At 43.4% G+C, this 25,123-nt stretch overlaps 2 protein-coding genes across 2 annotated transcripts in view; one reads left to right on the top strand and one right to left on the bottom strand.

Moving 5' to 3' along the window:
• ubtd1b (ubiquitin domain containing 1b) overlaps positions 1-7,017 on the bottom strand; it is a 78,246-nt gene extending 71,229 nt beyond the window's left edge. Inside the window, exon 1 of the mRNA XM_068002033.1 lies at positions 6,333-7,017. Within this exon, the coding sequence (XP_067858134.1) occupies positions 6,333-6,417 (85 nt within the window). The 5' untranslated portion in view covers positions 6,418-7,017. The remainder of the gene's footprint in view (positions 1-6,332) is intronic.
• Positions 7,018-7,561: 544 nt separating this feature from the next.
• Positions 7,562-25,123, top strand: part of mms19 (MMS19 homolog, cytosolic iron-sulfur assembly component) — a 62,491-nt gene continuing 44,929 nt past the window's right edge. Inside the window, exons 1-7 of the mRNA XM_068002025.1 lie at positions 7,562-7,656; positions 14,031-14,079; positions 15,456-15,556; positions 17,351-17,436; positions 19,633-19,707; positions 21,008-21,077; positions 23,762-23,887. Coding sequence (XP_067858126.1) covers positions 7,572-7,656; positions 14,031-14,079; positions 15,456-15,556; positions 17,351-17,436; positions 19,633-19,707; positions 21,008-21,077; positions 23,762-23,887 — 592 coding nt within the window. The 5' untranslated portion in view covers positions 7,562-7,571. The remainder of the gene's footprint in view (positions 7,657-14,030; positions 14,080-15,455; positions 15,557-17,350; positions 17,437-19,632; positions 19,708-21,007; positions 21,078-23,761; positions 23,888-25,123) is intronic.

Raw genomic sequence — 25,123 nt, 5'->3', positions numbered from 1 at the left:
GCTAAGTTTTCCTGGTGCCCTGGTCAACATTTATCTCTTAACCAACACCATCAAAAACAGGTTATCTGGTCTTTTACTTAATTGCCGTTTGCGGTACCTTGTTATGCTCAAATTAGCTGCTGCGTTTACCTACATTAGTGACTTCACCTCAAAAATAATTCACTGTCTGTCTGGCACATCCTGAGAATATGAAAAGGTGCAATATAAATGCAAGTTCTTTCCTTCAGTCAGGAGGAAACATTCAGTGCAAGTGTGTAAAATACAACTTCCCAACAGAGAGCTTGTATCAGCAGACTCCCGGTACAAAATGGTCCACCAGAACAGCCTGAAGTAGCGCTGCCTTCCTGTACATAACTGCCAGGCTCTCCAATGCCACCTAGTAAAGGTGAATGGTAAATTGTATACATTGTATAAGGAATACCGTATCTAAAATCTTAATAGGTAATCAATATCACTCAAAGGGCTTTAGAAAAATCTTTTCCAACGCTAATGCACAGCCTGGAATGGTTCTCGCTCCCTGTGCAGAAGCTTCAAGGTTCTCTAGGGCTATCAATAACTTGCTACAGTGATTATAAGCATAACCCACATCCCAGCACTCTATGGAACAGCATACAGGCATTTATGTACACTGCGTTACCATACAAGCTTGGCAACAGTTTTTTCTCCTCTTTCTTTCTACTATTTCCTCTTCTCCCCCCACCCCTTCGCAGAGTTATGGTTTTTACAGGTGTTGGTTATTCCTTAATACCTTGCGCAAGTGGCCATTCTTTACACAGAAGCGGAGACACCAAGTCACGCTACTCTATTCAACTGTGGAGACATCACAGCCCCGCCTAATCCTATGCTTGACTGAAGTCCACACAACGTTTTCCAGCAGGGTTTGTCGGACAGTGATCGGTAGTGGAAACCTCGTCTCATTTTGCTCCATAGAGCCTACTGCTACCTTGGCTTAGATGAAGTAATAACTCATGATATACCAGAGATCAAACCAGGGACATTCTTGACCTTCAAGTTTGCATTTTAAAAAGTGGCTGGTCTCAGTAAATCCAGCTGTACGAGACACACGTGCACCCATAAGCACCCCACTAAACCAAACAGAAAAGCTGTTTTAATAACTCCTAGGCATGGCTACAACACTGGTGGTTTCAAAACCAAGACAGGTTTTACATCCAGGGTTGTTTGATACTTGTTTACTAGTCACAGTTAGAATTTGCATTAGTAGTTATGACAATGTTGGGAAGAAACTAGAGGTAAAAAAAAAGCAGCAAAACTGAAGGCTGAAATTTAGCACTCAAGTTGTTTACCTAAACAGTTATATTGAGTCACTGCTTTAAGCTTTTCATCTCGTCCACTTAACCACTGCCTCATGACTCACCATAAACCTGGAAGATAATTTATATATGCCCTATTCAGCCAAGATTAGAACCCAACTTGGCTCCAATTTAGTTGGATGGTGCCAAATTCACACTATAAATACTAAGCTGGAACATTGACAGAAGAAAAAAAGTTGACCAATATTTGCATAAAAACAAAAACTAAAACTACATTAGCAGTGATTGAAGTAATCAAAATGTCATCAGACAAAAAATGAACAAGCTGCTCCAGAACAATTCAGTTAGGAATCATTGACCAATGTTTAATGCAGTACTTTTGTATTAATGGAGAGGCACAAAAAGGCATTGAAAATTCCACAATTCAAGAGAACTATAAGAGTTATATTACAATTAAGTGTTACCATTGCAATGACTTGGGGAATGGTGTCCTCTGTCACTATGTCAGCCGTTTCCAGCAATCACTCCAGTTTGCAAATGTTGATTATTAAAAAAGTCACAATATATAAGTGCCATCCTAGATACTTCTATATTGAAAGTATGCTGTCCCCAGTAGATGCATGGAATTTGCAGCTCTGATGGTGCACTATAATCCCCAGGTCCCCTCCCCTATGCTATCAGGACTCACATATGAAGAATGGTTACTTGGACAAAGTACCAGGGGGTATCACGGACTGAAGGCATAGTGCCCCAGCAGATATACGGCATTCTTGGATCTAATAGTCCACTATAATAACCACCACTGCCACACCCCTGTCAAGACTTACACACAAAGAATGGCTACTTGGACAAAGTACCACAGAATGCCAAGTGCCCATGTATTCCAGCAAGAGTCAGCACATCAGTAGAGATAGGGGGAGCAGAAAACAGGTGGAAGTATTGTTGAAAAAAAAGTTTCCAGCTTCTGTATAAGTCTAAATACCAGAGGGAATGAAAATAGTTTTAAAACTTGGTTTTTCAGATTGGAATCTATTCAAAGGAGCATACACAAGTCACCAGCATACATTTATCACAATGGGTAATTATTCTACAGAAGCACAACACAATTGCACAGTTTCACAAACTTAATAATGTTGGTCAAAAAGATCCTGTATTAGCTGACGGGCCGATAAATTCTGAAAATCTGAAGCTTCTAGTTAGCCCTCTGAAGTGCTTTGGGACATCCTGAGGTCGTGAAAGGTGCTATATAAATGCAAGTTCTTTCTTTGCTTTCTCCCAAAAATTTCCAACACAATCAGACTTGGTTTTGAGCATACAGTCCTGCACAGCTGTTCAAAAGCCAGATGTATCATTGATTTTCCTTCTATGAAATAGAGTGCAAATCAACGAGTGTGTCCTAGGCCCAACCATCTTCAGCTGCTTCATCAATGACCTTCCCTCCATCATAAGGTCAGAAATGGGGATGTTCGCTGATGATTGCAGTGTTCTGTTCCATTTGCAACCCCTCAGATAATGAAGCAGTCTGTGCCCACATGCAGCAAGACGTGGACAACATCCAAGCTTGAGCTGATAAGTGGCAAGTAACATTCGCGCCAGACAAGTGCCAGACAATGACCATCTCCAACAAGAGAGAGAATCTAACCATCTCCCCTTGACATTCAACAGCATTACCTTGCCGAATCCCCCACCATCAACATCCGGGGGTCACCACTGACCAGAAACTTAACTGGACCAGCCACATAAATACTGTAGCTACAAGAGCAGGTCAGAGGCTGGGCATTCATCGACGAGTGAATGACTCACCTCCTGACTCCCCAATGCCTTTCCACCATCTACAAGGCACAAGTCAGGAGTGTGATGGAATACTCTCCACTTGCCTGGATGAGTGCAGCTCCAACAACACTCAAGAAGCTCGACACCATCCAGGACAAAGCAGCCCATTTGATTGGCACCCCATCCACCATCCTAAACATTCACTCCCTTCACCACCGGCGCAATGTGGCTGCAGTGTGTACCATCCACAGGATGCACTGCAGCAACTCGACAAGGCTTCTTCAACAGCACCTCCCAAACCTGCGACCTCTACCACCTAGAAGGACAAGGGCAGCAGGCACATGGGAACAACACCACCTGCACGTTCCCCTCAAAGTCACACGCCATCCCGACTTGGAAATATATCACCGTTCCTTCATCGTTGCTGGGTCAAAATCCTGGAACCTAACAGCACTGCAGGAGAACCTTCACCACACGGATTGCAGCAGTCCAAAGCAACGGCTCATCGCCACCTTCTCAAGGGCAATTAATGCTGGCCTTGCCAGCGATGCACACATCCCATGAACGAATAAAAACTTACAATTAGTGTCCTTAACATAATAAAATGTTCCATGACACTGCACATGACAAAAGAAGAGAAGTTGAGCAGTAGAAGAGTTATGAAATATCACAGTCAAAAAGACAGATTCTGAAGTGGCTTTGAAGCTTTTAAAAGGCAAAGAGAAGTAGCAATGTGGAGAAGTTAAGGGAGGGAATTTGAGACAGCAGGGTTATAAAGCCATATAGACATTTACAGCACAGGAGGCAGCTATTCATCCAATTGCCTCTGGGCCAGCACTTTGCTAGGGGCAGATGAATGACCTGCCACCTACCAATCAACCAAACAGTGAAAATCTTGTGTAAATGAGCTAGGATATTCAAGTATAATGGCATTTGCTAAACTAATAGCCGTGTGTGTGCGCGCACGCAGGTGCATTCAGTATATTATCCTTTAATAAAATTACATGAATGAACTGGTTTATTACTAAGAACTGAAGACTGTGTTTGCATATATAAATAAAGCCTGACTACACCAAAAAAAACTTTCCTTGCATTTATTTCAAGGTTAAGCTATACAATACAGTATCTTTCAACTATAATTAACAAGGCCCCTCAGTATATCATGCATTACTATCTCCCCAGTATCTGTAAGAATTTAGCTGTATCTCTGGATTGCATGCATGTTGGGAATATTAGGCAGTGAAATATATGATGCTTGTAAATGTGCTTATGGTTTCACTATACAAAACCTACAGAGGAATTCTCTCCTGCTCATCTCAAATTGTACATTGAGGTACAGCTGTAGCATTCTGCAATAATCCTGAAGAGATGCACAAAGGTGAAGCTCATACACCATTTCTCATGCATGTGGAGCTCACTACTAGACAGTGTGCCAATATGCAGAAGTTCAGAGTTAATTGCTAAACCAGGGTCGATCCGTTAGACCACAGGAAAGCTCTCAGTTCACATCCTTGGTGCAAATTACCCACGTTGTTCTTATATCTAACCACCAGATTGAGAAACGTGCCCTCAATTCAGTTGCTTCTGTATGTCTCGCAATATAGGAGACAGGTTCCTTTTCCCTGCAGTAACCATTTTAATTACTGTATAAACTTATCAAGGCTCTATCCAGCGTTTCAGGATAAATACGAGTATGGTACATTCCTTGGAGTACAGTATTTTTGCAAAGGAGGAACAGTTTCTGCAATGAGTAAACCTTCCAAATGAATTTTTTCAAAACAATGTGAACAGCTGTACTTGACCCAATTCCAAGACTTCAATAATACGCAAATACGTCCAGCTGCACTAAGCACTAGCTTTGAAAAAAGGAATCTGCATTATACAGATATGCTGTAAAAGTGTAAAGAACACTGACAAAATTTGCTGAATTTTCTTCAACAGAATATCGCTCCTTAGCTCCCAACAATGCTGCCCCTGATACAACAATTAAAACATCTTGCAGAAGTGTTTTAGTTGACTCTCGATTTAACTGTGACTGTTTCAGATAAGTGGGGTGTGTTCCTACAAGTAGAGATTTTGCACTTCATTGCAGGCAAATAGAAACTTGTCATTATGCAGCACACATTTTAATTTGGACACTCTTAAGCTCCTAACATTCACATTACTAAATCCGATTGCCTTATTCCAGATGCAGAAACATACACCAATGAAAAACTGGGTAAGATTCTCCGTTTGGAATATGAGAACTGGATTTGGTGTAATACTGGAAGCTGATTCACAAATGCCAGTCTCCTACAATCTGACCTAAATAATGGTTTAACACAAACGTCAGCCACCTAGCTGACCAAAACAAAGGATAATTTAACTACTCTAGTTAAAAAATAATTAAATTCACTTCTCACTGGAGTAGAGATTTTAAAAAATGTTTCTGGCAAAGAAGACAGATGTTAAATCTAACTCCACACAAATAGAACATTATACTCCAGTTACTACAGTAGCTGAATTTTTTAACCCTAGGAGTTCAGGGCATTTAAAGTCTTCACTTGCACAGCAAGAAATAATATTAGGATTCCAAGGATTTTTCTTTGCTCGAATTTGGATATTTTGGAGAGACCAGATTTGCTGTCACCCAGCCAAGCTGTGTAACAAAGGCTAAAAGCTTTCTGATAACAGATTAGTTGGTATTGTAAGATCTGTGCACCAGTCTCAGTAGCCACCTGGGAACTAAACTGGCCTCAAGGAAGCAAAACAAACCCTTGGAGACACAAACAAACAGCTTTGTGTGTGTGTGGAAGAAGAATGCAAAGGGAAAAAAAGTCTCAAGGAAAATGTTATTAATTTATCCCATTTAAATTAGACTGGCTACAATATCACCTCTTCAAGCCCCCACCCTCAAGAAAATTGCAACACACACAATGCAAGGTTATCTGTGTAGACATAGACATAATCTATTAATACATAGCAGGACCCATCTAACTGCTAATGTCAGAGACACTAACAAGGAAGTAGTTTCCAAAAGCACATAGTTTTAAATATAGATTTTTAAAAAATTAAGTACCATTTGGATCTAATAGATAGCAAATATATCTAACTTGGGAGTTGACTGAACACAGACACCATGGAAAAAAAGATCATGTAGTTAGAACAAGCTGACTGACAAAGGTAGAACTAAAATTATCAGGAGAAAAAAAATTATTGTGCAATTACGCTACTGATAAGTACGCCCAGCCCTGATCGGTGCATACTATAATCATTTTACAGTATCATCCCTCTTCTCTGCTGCCTTACCTGTTTTTCTGCCATTGCCACTCCGTCTCCCTGAGCGATGCTGCTGTTGCTGCTGCCGGCGTTGGGTCCCCACGCAGCCTCCCATCAATGATGCCCTTGGCCCAGGTGCGCCTCACCCACTTACAGCGACCCACCTGAACTCTGGCAGAAACTCGCTGCAATCCCCCCGATGCCCTTCATTGACCAGATTTTACCCCCCACCCCAACCAACACGTCAAAAAAAAATGTTTTCCCCTCCTCCAGAAACTCGGCTAAGTTTAGAGCCAACTGTCCCAGCTGAGTCGCAGTGCGGAAGCACAGCTCCCCTCCCCCCCCCCTTTCTCTCTCTCTCTCTCCCCACCAGGTACCAGCCGTAACCAGGGGCAACCACTCGCCCCTCACCCACTTTACCTGCTAATAACTACCACAGGCACCTTCGCCTCTCATCGCTTCACGGTCTTTTTTTTTTTGTTTGTTTTGTTTTCCTCTCATTAATTGGAGAGAATCTATTCTAATTTGACAAAGACGGGGGGGGGGGGGGGGGGAAGAGAAATAAAAAAAAGTTCTAGAAATTTTCCTTCACTCCATTTTAACCGCCAGCGCACTCGACAACCTGCCTTCCTCCACCTGGCCACCTGAGCGACGTCGACTATTAATTACCACCGCTCCACACGGCGCCTGCGCCAACTCGCCTCGGCTTACCCCGCACGGCGCATTCTGGGTAATCCGGCCAAAACGTCATCGCACCTGACGCACCAACTGCGGCGGGCTGCTGCGCATGCGTGTCGCCGACGGGGTTCCTCCCGTCTCGCTTGCGCGTTCTTTTCCACCTCCCCCGCCCCCGCCCCTTAGCAACAGAACGCTTGTTGTTGCTAGGCGATTGTCAAAGAGGGACTTTTAACAACGACAACAGCAAAAAAAAAACAAAATAATCCGTATTTACGGGTTAGTTTCGACTTTTTTGGTGCTTCCGCAAAGAATAATGAGCTCTTTAAGGAATAAATTCAATTTATTGACGAAAAAAAAAACAAATTTAGTCGTCAGGTTTCATTCTGCAAAAATTTGATGCTTTTTTCTGTCGGAAAAAAAAAATCGAATGGATAATATTAAAGCGTGTTTCTAATGCGCTATTAGTTTTTCTTTTAAAAGCTCGGCCCTGATCACGTGACATAGGGCTCCGTCCTCGGCTCTGCCGGCCACTTCCTTATCACGTGGTTTCTTTCGGCGCGTGCGCAGTAGGGAGCGGTGGGACGTTTGAAGATGGCGGCCGACATGAGTGTGGTGGGTTTGGTGGAGGAGTTTGTCGGCGGGCAGCAGGACGGGGTGGCCAAGGACTTAGCCACAGGTAAGGATGAGGGGGTTGGAATTAAGAGGCGATTATCCCTTGTTTTCTGGGGGGGAGGAGAGAGAGAGAGAGAGAGAGGAGGTGGGGGTCTGTAAGTGGGTGCGACGAGTGACGGGGCTGCGCCTGGCCCTGTCACCTTGGTAACGGTTGCTGGAGACCCTCCCCGCCCCTCACCCTTGCTTCCGCGTCTGCCAGACCCCCCCCCCCCCTCAGCATCGGGGCTGTTTTAAGAATCAGATTTATGACCGACCAGAGTGACACGGATTGCAAAGTGGTTCGAACAGTGGGTGCCCAGCCTGGCAACCCGGCCCTCCAAACCAAATAACTCTGTCTTGTTTGCGCTTATATTTATTCGCTGGTTTACCCTGTTTGAATGCAGTGTCTTTAGAGATGAGGGCAGACCTTTTTTTAAACTGCCTCATTGGTGGGCAAATCCTAATCCAGTCTGTTAGCAACTTGAGATAACTGCAAATCAATTGAAATATATGGAACAGAAAGGATAGGATTTGCATTTATGTAGCGCCTTGAACATTCGCAGGACTTCCCAAAGCACTTCACAGCCAATGAAGTACTTTAGAAGTGTAGTCACAGTTGTAATGTAGGAAGCGCAGCAACCAATTTGTGCAAAGTAAGACCCCACAAACAGAAATGACCAGATAATCTGTTTCAGTGGTATTACATGTGGGATAAATATTGGCCAGGACCCTGGCATAAACTCACTCCCCCACTATCCTTTGAATAATTCAGTGGGATCTTATACATCCACCCGAGGGGACACATGGGCCTTGGTTTAATGTCTCATCCAAAAGATCGCACCTCCTATAGTGCGGCACTCCCGCAGTGGTGCATGGAATTGTCAGCCTAGATTATGTGCTGAAGTTTCTGGAGTGGGACTAGAACCTGTGATCTTCTGACTGGGACGAGAGAGTGAGCCACGGCTGACACCTATGGATTTAAACTTTGATAAAAATTGAATGACTCCAATTTAGGGTGCATTTACACTGCATGTTTTATGGCACTACGCTTGTGTATTTTAAGCCCAAAGTAAAGTGAGGTGAGACTCCTTGCTCCAGGGAGTCAGTATCTGCTTCGCCTCGGTGTCCTGATCACGGATTCAGGCTGCATGGAAGTCACAACATGGAAACAGGCCATTTGGCCCAACCTTTACGTTTACTCTCCACATAAGCAAATAGTTCTAACCATTTTTACCTGTCTTGTTCCTGTATCCCTTCATCCCCTTTTACTTCATCCCCCAGTCTAATCTTGAATGTGACTTTGTTTCTCCCTCAACCACTAACCCTGGAAGTAAATTCCACAGCCACACAACTATATGAAGAAGTTTCTTCTGCCCTCAGTTCTAAATCTCTTGCATTTAACCTTGTATCTCTGGTCTCTCGTTCTAGACCCTCAACTACTTGAAAGGTCTTCTATCTACCCTGTCCCAGCCTTCAATAATTTTAAATGCATCAATTATATTGCCCCATAATTTGTGGTGTTCGAACAAAAAAACCCCAATTTTTCACGTCTTTATTCATATTTGTATTGTTTCATACCAGACAGCATCTTAATAAATCTGCGATGTACCCTCTCTCAGCCTCAATTTCCTTTGTATAATGTGGGGCCCAATACTGCACGTAATACTCTAACAGAGGTCTCATTAAGGTATAGGCTTATCATTACCTCTTGACCTTTACATTCTATACGTCTTGGAATTCTAATTTTTGTCACATCAGCTTTCTTTTATGGCTTTATCAACCTGAGGTGCTGCCTTTAATGTCTTGTAAACTTGTATTTCTAAAACTCTCTTATCCCTTCAGAGTGTAATTACTGCTGTTATTTCTTTTACCCAAATGCATCACCTCAGGCTTACTGAAATTGAATTCTGTCTGCCACCTTTTTTGCCCATTCTCCCATCTCATCAATATCCTCTTGTAGCTTCCTTTGGTCTTGGTACTCCAGTATCAGTGAAGAACAACTGCATGGATGGCAACTGCTGTCCGAGGAACTGTATCCCAGTAAGGGAGGAAACGTGTTCAGGAGAGCATCGTAAATTGGAGAGACAAAAAGTCTTTGTTGCTCCTAATGAGTGGCACTCAACAGCTCTGTGGCTGTTGTAGCAATTTAGCTGGAAATATTAACGGTACCATTTTTAAAAAATGTATTATCTTAATTGTGTACTAGTCTTATGGTTTAATATGCAATTTTGATTTAAACATTTGCTGCAGAAAATGTTTACAAAAAACATGAAGTTTAGCTGCTTTTGGTATTAAATTTTTGATTGGGTTCTGAAGAATATATATTGGTATTTTATGAATCTATTTTATACAAAGGTGGAGAAGTTCAGCAGTTTCACTGTCAAATTTAAGTGTGTAAGCAGTGAATTTATTTACTTGATTTATATACCTTTCCACATTTCCCCGCACCACCAAAAAAACTGGGTGGAAAGTGAAATGGGGAATCGATTTTGTAATGTGTCAAATAATCATTCATTGGAATTGATAGTTGAAACTTGGCAGTTCTGGAGGCAGCATAGACAGTGGAACTGAGGAGGGTTGGGGCCTTTGCATTTATGTTACATTACATGGTTTACTGGAATGTTGCAGAGAGCAGTAATGCCGTATTGATTTGAAAATTATGGATTTACTTAACTCGTGATTAGTTGCTCAAGGCTGGGAGTTTATAGTGCTCAAATACTGCATTCCTAGTACCAGTAGTTTCTTCATTAGAAGAGAATTGTGCTATTTCCCAGCAATCCAGTGCAGATTACATTTCTCAGATCTTGAACTGACAATGTTGCAAGTTAATTGTTTTTAGTGCGGGTGTCAAGAAGCATCAATAAAATATCAGTGTCGACAGGGTGGAATCACAGACCAAATAAAAACATTTTCCTATCCCCTCGGTGATTCTACAGATCAAAGAAGATCGCGAATCGGGATTTAACTTCACTTTTGTGGGCAGTTTTTCCTGTCCGTTTATTCCTCCTCGGCAACATTCCTGTAGGCACTGTTTCTTTGGATGATATTTCCAGGGTTCCTCACTGTGAATGACAGCAGGGTGGCTGTATTCACCTGATATCCACACACGTTCAATTTCCAGCAGCATTTGCTGGATAGAAATCAAGGGCAATTCTCCTGGCCAACATTCCCCTCTTCCTAACTCGGGACACTGAGGCCAGTTGCTGCACCTTTACAGTTGAGATCAGCAAATTCAGCACAGACCAGGATTTGAACCTGGGATCTTCTGGGGGTGTTTGTCGAGTGAGGGTTGTTGGCTAGCACGGTGGGAGATTTCCCTGTTCTCAAATAATGCCGTGGGATCTTCTACACGCATCACAGACGAGGGTTGAGTTTAATGCCTCTTCAGCCTCGATTGCAGTGTGTGCCCTCGCTGTTTTTAAAATTAAAGAAACGTTCATAAGTCTGTTTTGTTTGAAAAGGTTTGAATTGAGTAGATTGTATCTGTTCTTGCCCATCTGCATTCAGACCTTTCTTCACAGACAGTGGCAGACTTGATATACACTATCATGTCTTTTACCCTCTGAGGAGGGACTTGAGTTCAGACTGATTTGGAATAACCGTTTGCTTTTCCCTATAAACAAATAGGGACCTGATGTGCTTGCATTTCTTAAGAAAATTTAAATAAAGGTGCTTCTACTGTAGAGACATTCCATTCTCCCTCCATCAGTTGCTCTCCTAAGTATGCACTACATGCAGAGAATCAATGGCGCCGCAGACCCATGAAAATGTGGCTCGACAGATCTGCTGCTGGATTAAGCACCTTGCATCATGCGAGCTGACCATGGGGAGCTAGTCCCACAATCGGGTCTCCATGTTGCACAGCGGATCCTGGCAGATCTACAGAGCCCAGCGCCCAATGACAAATCTGAATGGGGAGACACTGCATCGAGGCTGCTCTGCCTAGACAAGTCTGGGGGGTTGGGGTGTATGAGTGGGGGGATATAGCATGACAGTGCCCTGCAGTATTCTGCTCTCTGCTCTGCTTTTGAAGGGGAGGCGCACTGTGGTGAGATGATCCCTAATCTTAGATGTTACTTGTGCAACCGCCCATGACTCATGACCCATAGTCTATTTTACGTTGTAGAATTGCTGGCTTTAGGCTATAGACTGCGTGAAAACCACACTCCAGAGATGTGTGCACAAAATCTAGGCTGACACTCCTGTGCAATGCTGAGGGAGTGCCAGATGTTACTGAGAGATTTGTTGAGTGGCTGAGATGTACCTGCAACAGTTTTTAAAAGAAACACAGTCAATTATGTTTCCACACTCTGCATTCCAAGTGTGAATAATGCCTTGGCAAATATCAAAGATATTTATGCAGGATGTCTTGCTGAAAGATGGAGGCCCAATTTTTGCCACAAACCTATTTCCTTCCTGAATACAGACAAGAAATGAAAGAATGAACTTGCATGTATACAGCGCCTTTCACATCCTCACTGTGCCCCAAAGCCCTTCACAGCCAATGAATTATTTGTAAATTGTAGTCACTGTTGCTTTGTAAGCAAATGAAGCAGCATCCCATAAACAGCAATGAGATGCAGCTAGTCTGTTTTTGCTGGTGCTGGTTGATGCATGAATGTTGGCTAGGACACCAGGAGAACACCCTGCTCTTCTTCAAATAGTGCCGTGGGCATGAGTGCTGCCACTAAGCCAACTTTGGCACTATCTTGCACAATAAAGACAAGAACTAAATAATCAGCGTCACTGTTCTTCCGTCGCTTTCTTCTATGGCGATAAGGGTCTGGGGGCGCTGGTGGCGGAGCACCCCGTTACATAGGCATACAGGCTCTGAGTCCAGTCCAGGCTGATCAGATTGAAGTCCCCTTTCTACGGACTGTAAAATGAGATTCAAACAGTCGCAACCCATTCCCTCATGGGCAGCCTTTTTCCCCCCCACAGTGTCTTAATTAGCCTGCTGTGTGGTGGTTGGAGCGGGAGGGACATGTTTAAAAAGATGGGTGATCCCTAGTCCGAATTTGGTACTAAAGTGGCAATCTTACTCAGTCCACAGCATGGCTGTTGTGGGAAATATCAAGCTGATGTTGGAAGGATTTTTCTCCCCCTCTGTTTTGTGGATATGCTGCAGATTATGGGCTGTCTAAGCACAGGAGAGCAAGCAGATGGATTCATCGTGTCACTGAAGTAGAGGTGACTTTCATTCTCTTTTGTCAGGGAGGGGAGCCCTGACTGATGATGGAAAATGGCAGATAATTCAGAGTCCTCATACTTAGCCTGACACAGTGAGATTTTAGCTTTTGGTTGGCCTTTCCCAATCAAATTGCTAGCATGTGCTGATAAGTGGTCCATGATATCAATATATCAAAAAACCTTGCGTTTGCATGCACTTCCTGTCTGCCTTTTCCCGTTATAAATTCTTGTGTTCACATATAGAATGGAAACTACCCGTGCTGTAGTTGTACCGCCCCCTCAGTAGAAGTGCTGCAGCACTACCTGTGGCGGGAGGGTGTAATTACAGCGTGACTTGTTTACATGGGCAGTTTCCATTATAAATTTGGACATAGGGAAATATAAAAATAAGATTGGAATATACGACTTTAAAATGGAAAGTCAATTTCATCTGTATGGCCCAGTCCAAATATTTCCGGCTTCTAATTATGCTTCACCTGAAGATTACAATTGGTCTTGACTTCCCGTGTGGGATGCCACAGGAGACTGACTAGTACTATTCCAAAAATCTTGTGAATATGCACACTTCCTGTCCGCAGACTTCACTTCCTGTCGACGCAATTATTGATCATGCTTCTTGCATTAACTTAGCTATTTTCAAAGTTAAATGCTATCAGTTATAATTGGAATTTGCTATGTAAGTTATAATAAGAATTTACTATGTAAACAGGTTCCAGTGATGCTGTAGTTGCCGGCTGCAGCCATTAGGTGGTGTTGCATCTCCATGGTTCTGTTCTGTGTGCAAGGCCACCAGAGTTTTCAGAGATTAATAATTTCTGATCTCTGGTTGTCCCAACCACGCTCCTGACCTACAACCACCCATTGGATAACAGTGTGGGAGGTGTGTTATTACAGAACGGTCTGAATGCGAACTCATTGTATGATCGCGATGTGCGTTGTGTGATGTACCTTCCATTTTGCTGTTTATGTAGTTAAAAACAAGAAAGTACTGGAAATACACAGCAGGACCATCAGAATCTGAAAAGAAAGACCAACTGGATAGTGTGAGCAGAGTGTGAAAATGTCACTCACCCTTTGATGCACTTTATTGAAAACCTCTGATAACACTGCGAGGATAGCATAATGGAATTAATTCACTGCTCTAAAATAAAGTTGTAAGGGAATTAGGAGCCTAGTATGAAATATTAACCATGTTCTGTTTTCCTTTAGGTGTCATCAACGGGAAGTGCACTGCGCTGGAAGTTGTGGAGGCATTGGGGTAATGCAAAATTCAGCCTTTTTTTGTGTCTTAATTAGCCTTCCCTTTGGTTCTGGGAGCGAGAGAGACATGTTCAAAACACTGACTGATCCCTAGTTATGTTTTGTGTCTCTACCAGTCACACACAACCGTTAACCATCACAGTGAACCTTTTAGCTTCCAACATAGAATTTACCGCACAAAAAACGGCCATTCGGCCCAACTGGTCTATGCCAGTGTTTATGCTGCACACGAGCCTCCTCCCACCTAACTTCATCTAACCCCATCGGCATATCGCTCTATTCCCTTCTCCCTCGTGTACTTATCTAACTTGGGAGAGTTTAAAGAATGATTTTACAAGGCAGAAGGTCCCGTGTCTAATTGTTGGCCGTTGCCGTGTTAGCAGAGCTCTGCCGGGGATAGATTACATTTACAATCACAGTTGGCTTAATATCCCTGGAATAGAGAAAGGAGAAACAAAAATCAGCCAGGTTTTTTATTTGCCTGAGATCAGCTAACTCATTGCAGACTGGGGATCAAAACAGTGGCCCTTTTTGGTCAGATTGTCCCAGCTACTCATTGGATAAACTCAGAGCCTGGGGCAGGAACATTATTTTTAACGAGCTTCCGATTGGGGCTCCCAATCATTACTGCCTCTTTTCTGGCTCAGAGCTGAAACAACAACTTGCATTTATTTAGCATCTTTAACATAGTAGAAGCAGAACATGTTCAGCCTCTGTTTCCAGCATCCCTTCTGCTGTTGCCTCACAGGAATGTTGCATAGTGTCAGCACACTGTCCTAACCAGGACTCTTCGGTACTGGAGTGATGTAAAGAGAATTGGGGAGCGGAGTGAGGGGTGCTGATGAAATAAGAATGGCCCTCTGCTGATGTCCTTGTCGAAGGTAAAGGCATCACTCTGTTGCATTCCGCTGTGTGAACCAGAAGCTCCCATGTTTGTGCTGAGTTAGCTGATTTCAGCTGCAATTGTGGAGCTGCAATTGATCTGAGCATCCTTAATCCAAAAAGGGAGGAATCAGCCAGGGTCACTCCTTCTGATTGGGATCCAGTTACTCCTGTTGGAAAGTACATATCTTTCGGTGCTAGGTGAGATTAGGGTGGGTTGGCCTATTGTGCCCTTGATGGTAAAGTAGTGCTGATACTGTCTGGGCTCTCAATACCACTTGGATGGGACACTATTGCTGTCTGTAGAACTGTACTTTAGCAAGAGTCGGCATCTTCAGGAGTAAATGAAAGGAAAAATATGATACACCTGGGATACAGCTAGGAGTTGGTACTTGCCCCCTTACTTAACATTTCAGCAGTGATGATATGTTGTGAGCTGAACATTAGTTGGATACGTTCTTTATTGCATGCTTTATATTTTTTGATTTGCAGAACATGTTTAACTAATTCCGAGCCAAGAACAAGAGGCCGAGGGGTGCAACTCCTCTCTCAGGTCCTGCTGCTGTCTTATTCTTCTCTCAAACAAAAAGAAGGTAAGAGTTTTTTGCACAAGTCGAGAAGATGCTAAATGAATTGTTTTTAAATATAGTAAGTAGATATGGTGCTGAAGTTCATGTTGTGCATTTACAACCAGTCAGTGTTGCCTTTAAAATGGGCGGGGTGGTGAAGGGAGGTTATTATGCACGGTGAGGTTACCACATACATTGTGGGTAGGGGGAGTATGGGAAGTTACCATATACCTTGTGGGTAGGGACATATTAGTGTCTCTTTTAGGCTGTATGTCTCATTACTACAACAGGCATTGCCTTTACCCAAATCATTGGGAGTGCTTTTTTGATTTGGTTGGATTTGGAGCCAAGTGACCTTTCTCTCCTGAATGCTTCTGATAACAGTATGCACTCTGTTCCTTCGGATGCTCGTTTCCAAGTTAAGTTACTCAGTAAAACAATGGGAGTGAATGGACTGTCTTTGTTGAACTTGGAAATTAAACATTTGGTGCATGTTTCTCAGCTGTAGTGAAAGGGCCATCAGTCATCACAGAACAAACAATGAGCTAAGCTTAAAGGGGACGGAATATCCAGAGAGAGATGTCTGTTTGGGGGCAATGTACGCATTAACTGATCTCCTGTGCGTTGCTCACATTGAATTGCCGTTCATAACGATAAAGATGTTATCAACAAAGTGTAACAAGAGAGTGTTGCAGGAAGTAAGTGAGACAGTACAGGCAGTGCATGCTATGTGAAGAGATAGATAGAGATATATATACACCCCACTTTTTTTCCAGGGGTGGGGTGGGTGTGGGGGAACCTAAATTGCTACTCAGGTGGAGAACATCCATTTCTGGACTCTGGGACAGACCAGAAGGCTAATCACGTCACTGGTGGGGAGAAGGTGTCTGAATTTCAGTGCGGTTTGATTTGTTTTAACTGGATTCACGACTTGAGACCAGCATGAAGACTGATCCAGAGTTACCCAACTGCAGGAAAGCAACTGAACTTTCCTTCCCCCATCAGCTTAATTATTGTTCTTTTTATAGGTAAGTTGTTTTCCACAGAATTGCCCCATAAAGTATTCATGTGCTTGCTGGTGTCTCGTGGTTGCTATGTTTTAGGACTGCAGAGAAGTTGCAGCCTGGGAGCAGATGTTTTGTAGCGGAGGTGCTGTCCTTTGCATCATCCAAAGGATTGGACCTCCAACAGTGCGTGGCTCCCTGGGCACCAAACTGGACTGTCAGCCTAGATTACACGTTGAAGTCCTGGCGTGAAGTTGCACTCTCAACTTTCCCAGCTGAGCCAAACTGACACTGATGATAAGATGAGGATAAAGGGTATTATAAGTTACATGATTACTTTACCTGAAGTTTTGAAGTTTGTTTGATATTAATCATAGTGACTTAGGAACATGCTCAATTGACTATCAGGTATTTTGGTCACATCAGGGTCCTGTATATAAATACAATTCCATTGCAGACATAAGGGTATGGTAGTGTCATGGTTATAGAACTGGACTAGCAATTCGGAGGTTGAAAATTCTGTTCCCACCATGCTAAGGTGTGAAATTGAATTGTCAATTTGCAGACTAGTTGCCAGAAAAACTGACTATGAAAGCTGCCAGATTGTTGTAAAAACCCAAGCTGGTTCAGTAATGCCCTTCAGCCCCTACATTCGCTTGCCTGTTCGTGCCCTCTGAGATGCAAACCACTGAGTTGTACCACCTTGGGCAGCTAGAGATGGACCATTAATGCAGCCATGCCAGGGTCGTCCACATCTCGAACAAATTTAAAAAGAAAAGTATTGTAACTTCAAACTTATTTCCCTGCCTTTCAGTGGAGGTGCTGGCTATCTTCTATATAGATCGATTGAAGGACCATCACCTCATCACACCATACGTACTGCAAGGGTTAAAGGCCCTGGTAAGGGTATTTTCTATTTTCTGTTTGTTTATTTTGTGCTTGTCAAGGTGAAGGCTGTCACTGTCGCGAATGATTTTTCTGTTTCCCCCCCCCCCCCCCCCCCACCAAGTGTCAGTATCAAAACGTCCCAGATCAGGTACAGCACAAGTTAGAAGCAGTTTAGTGTCCCAACAATGTGTCTCGGCCCTTGCTGCAGCAGTGTGACATTTCCAGTGCCATGGCGAGCAAGACTGATGCTGATCACAGAGCAAAGAGAGGAAAGTATTTGTTAAATGGAACAATGGTACAGTGATCAGGAAAGTGATCTGTGGATGAAACTGTCAGCACCATGTTTAGAGTTTTCCTACATGGCAACAGTGACTACACTTCAAAGTAATTCGTTGGCTTTGGGACCTCCTGAGGCCATGAAAGGTGATATATATGTCAGACTCTATCTGGAGTGCTGAGTGCTGTTCTGGTCATCTCGCTGCATAGAGAACATCCTTCCATTTAGTAGGGGAAATCTAGAACAAGGGGACCGAAGCTTAGAATTCAAGCTAAAAGTGAATCTAGGGGCAAACTACTTCACACGAAGGATTGTGAGAATACCCTGCTCCAGAAGGCCATAGATGTCAAGTCAACCAAAGTGCTTAAATGAGGGAGAGAGAGAGTTATAATTAGTTGGGAAGTAAGAGTATTAAGGGATATGGAGAAAGTGCAGGGAAATTGGGATTAAGATTGGAACTACCATGGTTAACAAACGGAAGAGCCGGCTCAACATCAGAAAGGCCCAGTTCCTTTGTTCCTGCCTTCGAGAGAGTGCAGAGTGGAGCATTGGAAATGATACTGCGTAGCAAAGATAAATTATGAGGAAAGGTTAAGGCTGTTAGGCCTGTCATTTTAAAATAAAAAGGAGACTTCAAGGTGACCGAATCGAAGTTTACAAGATTATGAAGGGAATTGACAAAATTGATCCTGGCAAATTATTTACAATATGAAGGGGTCAAATCCCAGGGGACAAATTCAAACCGAGGAATTTGGGAATAGGAAGATAAATTGGTGTAATTCTTTTCCCCAAAGAGTAATAGTTGTAGAATAAGTTACCAGGGAAGGACATTGATGCAGACAATATCAATGGATCAAGACGCACTTGGACGGGTTTCTGGAGAAGGAAACGAGGGATAGGATGAGAAGGTGGGTAGATGGAATGATCGCTGAAACAGCAACAGGCTTGTTGGGTTGAATGGCCCTTTCCTGTTCCTAAAAATCCTTCTGTCCCTATGACTGGTCATTTAATGTTTGCAGGGTCTGGCAACAGGTGACTGTAAGAGTCTGGACCGGCAGCCTTTACAATACGAGATGCTGGTTACAGGGCTCCAGCTGGGGAACATCTCCAACTGCTTAACGTGTAATTCCTTCTTGCGGCGAAAAGGACAAATTAATTTTATTTAAAAAAAAATAAACTAATTAATATGGAGAACTTTTACATCAATAGCACGTCTCTCCCCATCTCGCCTTAAAAAGTCACTTAAGTGTTTTAATTTGCAGAGACATCAGTAAGGCTGGCATGTAGATCCAGTCTGTAAGGATTCACCATCTAGTCAACATGCCCCAACAGCTGATGCTGCAGCGGGGTGAACGATTTGAAGTTGAAAAAAAGTTCCCAAAATTTCACCAAGATCAAAGTCAAAGTCTTGCACTCAGCACCTGTCTTTCATATTCCATGTGTTAATTTGTTAGTGTTTACAAAAAATACACGCAAAAGAAAGCCAGTCACTGAATTGGAGTTTGAAATTTACAAGCAGTTACAAATGCCCCTCGGATTGACTTCAGTTTATAAGTAGCAACAATTATCTGGGTTTGCCTGTTCAGATGAGTGGTCTTAAACACAAAGGTCAGGTTGTCTATGTATACGCTCTGGCAGACATCACTGGATAGCAGTCTGTCTCGAGGTTATTTTATTCTCCTTTAGCGTGGGGACAAGAACCCAATTGTAACCTGTTTCTCCTCTTCCCCCGTCCCTCCTCGTTCCTATTGCCACTGCTGAGATCTGCAAACTCGACAAGGGATTGGTGCATTTACCCAACCAGCTGTAGGTGGAAGCCTAATAAATTTTTTTTACGTTTTCAATGCAGGGCATCTTGCTATTGGATGAACAGTAAGATAGCGTCACTGAGTTCTGTCGAGGGCTGACTTTGTTTTGTCTTTTGTCCTTAGAGCATGAGCTCCGTTCTGCCAGACGGGTTGGCCGTAGCAGTTCTGAAGGCATTGTTCCAGGAGGTACACGTTCAGGTGAGTGTCACATGTTAAACGCCAGAATATCCTGCAAGACACAGCATTGCTGAAAAGAGAAAACACAGGTTAATGTTATGGGTCAAGACCTCCTTCAGAGCAGCCCTTTAACAGCTGCTGACATCGAATCACCCACCCCCGTGACCAGCGCATCACGAGCTACACGGTGTTTCGATATTTAAATGAGGGGGCAGGGTCAGCTTGACACCCCGCTGGTGCGACCGGTACCAACCCATGGCAGTCCCTGCACTGGGACTGCATTAATCCCCTCTGTTTTGTGGCAGGCTCTTTGAAATATCAACCCACAGCACAAGGCAACCAGGGCATTTCGATTCTAATCCCACGTTCCTCATCCCAGCTGTTTCTCTGCAGCAAGGCATCTTGCAGGACCAGATGCATTCACACACAGGTGGAAGGAGCATCACCCCTGGGGCTGTTGCTGTGACTGTGAATGTTAAATTGCAGGGCAGCATCAGAGTCCTGGGAGCAGGTCAGCTGCAGTCACTCCTTGACTTGCAGGGCCTGGAGGAAGGAGGGAAATATTGGATGGTGAATGAACGACAGTAAATGGAAAACTGTCCAGTGTTATGCACTGTAAAGTCACATATTTCAGGAATACTGCCCTGCACTAAAATTGTTCAAACTGAAACGGGAGCTGTAGACGTTTAAGTGATGCTTCCTTGCTAAAGGTGATTGCTTAGAAGAGCAGGAGAGTTCTCCCTGGTCTCCTGGGCTAATATTTATCCTTCAACCAACATCACTAAAACAGATTATCTGGTCATTTATCTCATTGCTGTTTGTGGGATCTTGCTGTGTGCAAATTGGCTACAGCTTTCCTTTATTACAAAAGTGGCTACACTTAAAGTATTTTATTGACTGTAAAGCGCTTTGGGACGTCTTGAGGTCGTGAATGGCACTGTGTAAATAAATGCAAGTCCTTTCTTTCTCCTGTGCCATCATTATACTCCAGTACTGGCTCTGGGATTTTTGTTGGCCAATACTTTTTTTTTTAAAGTGCTCCTGGACAGTCAGGCTTTTTTTTTGAAGAGTATTCCTCTAACCCTACCGAGCATCCTGTGGCAGATGCAGAGTCAGCACACGTCTAATATTGTCACGTACTTTGTGCACACATTGTTCCAAAGGATGCAGCTTTTCGCCTGCACTCATGAATTACACTTGGTGAAAGATAGCATGGAATCATTTTCTTCTCCCCATCGTCCAGATCACACCAGAGGAAATGTTTTCATTGTTCGGCGTTCAATTTGTGTTTTTTTTTTAACGTGACTTTCTCTTTCTTCAGTCTCTGTTGCAGTCTGATAGGCATTCAGTATACAGCATCATCGCCAATTTCATGGACTCCAGAGACCAAGGTATATGTTGTTGTTTTTCATTCCCTCTGCAACTCCCATCCCTCTTAAAGGAAATTTCTGTTTCACGGCAACACATGTTGGATATGGGTGAGGAAGGCAATTCAAGTAGATGATGGTGGATCTGTACCTCAACCCCATTTACCCACCCTTGCTCTATAGCCCTTGATCCCCTTACCTAACAAGAATCTATCGATCTCAGTCTTGAAAATTTCAATTGGCCCCTAGTATCCACAGGCTTTTGGGGAGAGAGTTCTAGATTTCCACTACTCTTTGCGTGGAGAAGTACTTCCTGATTTCACTCCTAAATGGCCTAGCTCTAAATGTTAAGATTATGTCCTTTAGTTTTAGATTCTCCCACCAGAGGAAATAGTTTCTCTGTGTCCACCCTATCAAATCCCTTAATCATTTTAAATAACTTGATTAGATCCCCCCTTAACCATTTAAACTTGTGGGAATACAATCCAAGTTTATGAAACTTGGCCTCATAATTTAACCTTTAAGCCCCAGTATCATTCTGGTGAATCTGCGCTGCGCCCCCTCCAAGGCCAATACATCCTTCCTGAGGTGCGGTGCCCAGAACTGAACACAGTATCTCCAGATGGGGTCTGGTCAAGGCTGCAGACAACTGAAGCATAACTTCCTCACGTTTGTGTCCAAGCCCCCTTGAGATAACGGCCAACATTCCATTAACCTTTTTAATTATTTTTTGTACTTGTGCACTACCTTTTAGTGAATTGTGTACATGGACACCTAAATCGCTTTTCTCCTCCACAGCTCCTAGTCTTTCACCATTAAGAAAAAATTCCAGGTTGTCTTTCTCGGATCCAAAGTGGATGACCTCGCACTTCTCCAAATTGAACTCCATCTGCCATAGTTTTGTTCACTCATCGATCTATGGTCCTTTGTAATTTCCTCCTCCCATCCACACAATGTACTGTGCCTCCTAACTTCGTGACATCTGCAAACTTGGATGTAGTACTTTTCATTCCTTCATCCAAGTCATTAATATATGTGTTAGAAAGCTGAGGCCCCAGTACAGATCCTTGGAGAACACTGCTTGTCACGTCCTGCCAATCAAAGAACATTCCTTTATCCCTACTTTCTGTCTCCTATCTCCCAACCCATGTCACAAGGTTATCTCCAATTCCTTTTGTTCTTCATTCTTTATGCATAGAAGGACCTGACTCCAGCCCGAAATGAGAAGTTTGAAGCTCTACTCCATTGCCCTACTGTCATGGTTTAACTTGTTGTAATGTTCGAGCTCTACCTTTTTTTATATTGCACACTAACAAATATATACCTGAATCAGTCACCTGCTTTCAAATCCAAACCATTTTGTGAGTTAGCAACCTAGGATTTCATTCGTGCTGACATCATTGAGCTGGGTCAAACAGGATCAAACAATTTGGCCCAACTGTCCATGTTTGGTGTTCATCCTCCGAATGATCAGAACTCCTAATCCCCAGTGCCTGCCCTGTTCCCATATTCACCGTTTCCTTCAACCACCTATCAAACCTATTCTTAAATGTTGACATGGTCTCTGCTTCAATCACTAATTCTGGTAGGAGTATCTCCTGTAATCTGCAGGCCCTCCCTCACCCTTTCTATGTCTCTCCAGTATTAAACTTATTAACAGTGCAGGCTAGGTTATTAATTCGGCAATTTTTTTTTTCTTTTTAAAAAGGACCACTGTAATAGGAGATCCAATGTTAGTTAATGATAGGCAGTCAGCAACTAACTTTCTAAAAGAATTGGGAGTTTCCCTTTAATTCCTGATACTTTTTGCCAATATTCTATTCTCCTAATCACCCCCTCCCCCCGGAAGTCTTGCTAGTGTACAGATGAACTTCATCTGTGCCTCGCCCAACTGGCCAGCCTTCATGATCGAGGCGAGACAATAGGTGGTGGCTATTCAACTGTGGGAAGCATTACGACCAAGCCTGATCCTGTTCTCCCATTAAATCGAAGCATATGCTTTGTAGCAGGAACCCTATTTGGAACCCTGGCAGTGAGTCCAACAGTATTGCCCTAATTTCTATCTCAGTTGAGATCAGCTAACTCAGCACAGACTGAAAAATAGCCTGGTCCGTATGGTAGTGCCTTTAACTGGTTTACTAATGTCCTTTGGGGAAGGAATCCTGCTGTTCTTTCCCGGTCTGGCCTATATATGACTCCAGCCCCACACAAATGTGGTTGACGCTTTTAACTAAAATAAAGAACAAACTTGGATTCCGATAGCGTCTTTCGCAACCTCAGGACGTCCCAGAGCACTTTACAGCCAATGAGGTACTTTTGAAGCGTAGCCACTGTTGTAATGTAGAGGAAACGTAGCATCCAGTTTGGGCACAGCAAGGTCCCACAAACAGCAATGTGACAATGGCCAGATAATCTGTTTGTGATGTTGGTTGAGGGATAAATAAAGAATAAAGCTCCCTCTACACTGTCCCATCAAACTCTCCCAGGGCAGGTACAGCATGGGTTAGAAACAGAGTAAAGCTCCCTCTACATTGTCCCATTGATATGCCTCAGCCCTGACCTTGGAAGAGTGAAGCATTGAGACACTTTTCCTTTTCCTATACCCACCTTTTTGTGTCCCTTCTGAGTAAGATATTGAGCTGTAAACCGTATATTTCTTGTGGATTTTAGCACAATATAAAGTTGCTTTTTTGTCCTTCCGTGCTTAGAGCTGAAAGGTTTGGCAGCGGACTTCACATTTGGTTTTATTCAAGCGATGGATGGAGAGAAGGACCCGAGGAATTTATTAATGGCCTTTCAGATCTCCAGGGACCTCATCAACAATTATGAGCTCGGTATGTATCTTCCTGCATGAGTCGGCAATCACTATCTCAAGACACAGCTAGAATATTGGTGCTAAAAACCAAAAGGACAAATCGCGCTTAAACCAATATTGTTCAGTACGTTCCATGTGTGATGCTCTTGATTAAATCACCTCAAATTTGTACCACTGCTAGCACCACCTGTGACCCCCACCAGAACTTCATCCTGCTTAAAAATGTGCTCTCCTCAGGCACAACCTAGTTTGGAACAGTGAACAGAGCCGTAATGTTGGTTATATTTTCACAGTTCAAGTGGGTGTAGTGCAAAAAATTCACACACCCGCATTACATTTCACTGGAAACCTGCTGGCACCTCCATCAGCTCGCTCATTTATTTTTAGTGCTCGAGTCAGTTCAGTCTCCTGACAGCCCATCGAAGGTGCTGTGCGGGCGCCTGGATTGTTTATCTGTTGGGCTATGAGACAGGCAGAGCTACCCTTCTTACCTCCCTCTCCCACACCGCCACCACTTCAGACCGTTAGAGTGGCATTAACGTCGGCCTCTCTTGATACCTGAATTGGTAAGCCCGCTCCCCAGTACAGAACTGAGCCATACAGACAAAGTTTGCAGGATCCATCCCAATCTGAGATAGCTGATCTCAGCTGGTGTGGTGGGAGACTGTTGCAATTGTCCTTAGTATCCTGGATCCTGGAGGGGAAAAATCAACCTGAGCTCCTGCTGCTGATTGCTTTCCAGTAACTCCTCCTTTAAAATGAGCTTGTGTGGACATACGAAAACAAAATCTGACTCTGAGTGATGCTTCCCTGTGTTTGAAAAGCCTGGAATGGTCACTTGGGTTAAAGAAAGAACTTCCATTTCCATAGCACCTTTCACAACCTCAGGATGTCTCAAAGCACTTTACAGTACTTTTTCAAGTGTAGTCACTGTTGTAATATAGGAAACGCGGCAGCCAATTTGCGCACAGCAAGGACCCACTAACAGCAATGTGATAATGACCAGATCATCTGTTTTAGGTGTTGGTTGAGGGATAAATATTGGTCAGGCCACCGGGGAGAACTGCCCTGCTCTTCTTCGAAATAGTGCAGTGGGATATTTTACGTCCACCTGAGAGGGCAGATGGGGCCTCGGTTTAATATCTCATCCGAAAGACAGCACCTCCGTCAGTGCAGCACTCCCTCAGTACTGCACTGGCAGTGTCAGCCTAGATTATGTGCTCAAGTCTCTAGAGTGGGGCTTGAACCTACAACC

This window comes from Heptranchias perlo, chromosome 21 (genome assembly GCF_035084215.1).
Source record: "Heptranchias perlo isolate sHepPer1 chromosome 21, sHepPer1.hap1, whole genome shotgun sequence".
Classification (NCBI taxonomy): Eukaryota; Metazoa; Chordata; class Chondrichthyes; order Hexanchiformes; family Hexanchidae; genus Heptranchias; species Heptranchias perlo.
Note: the sequence above shows the minus strand (reverse complement) of the source record. Positions and strands in the feature narration are given on the sequence as shown.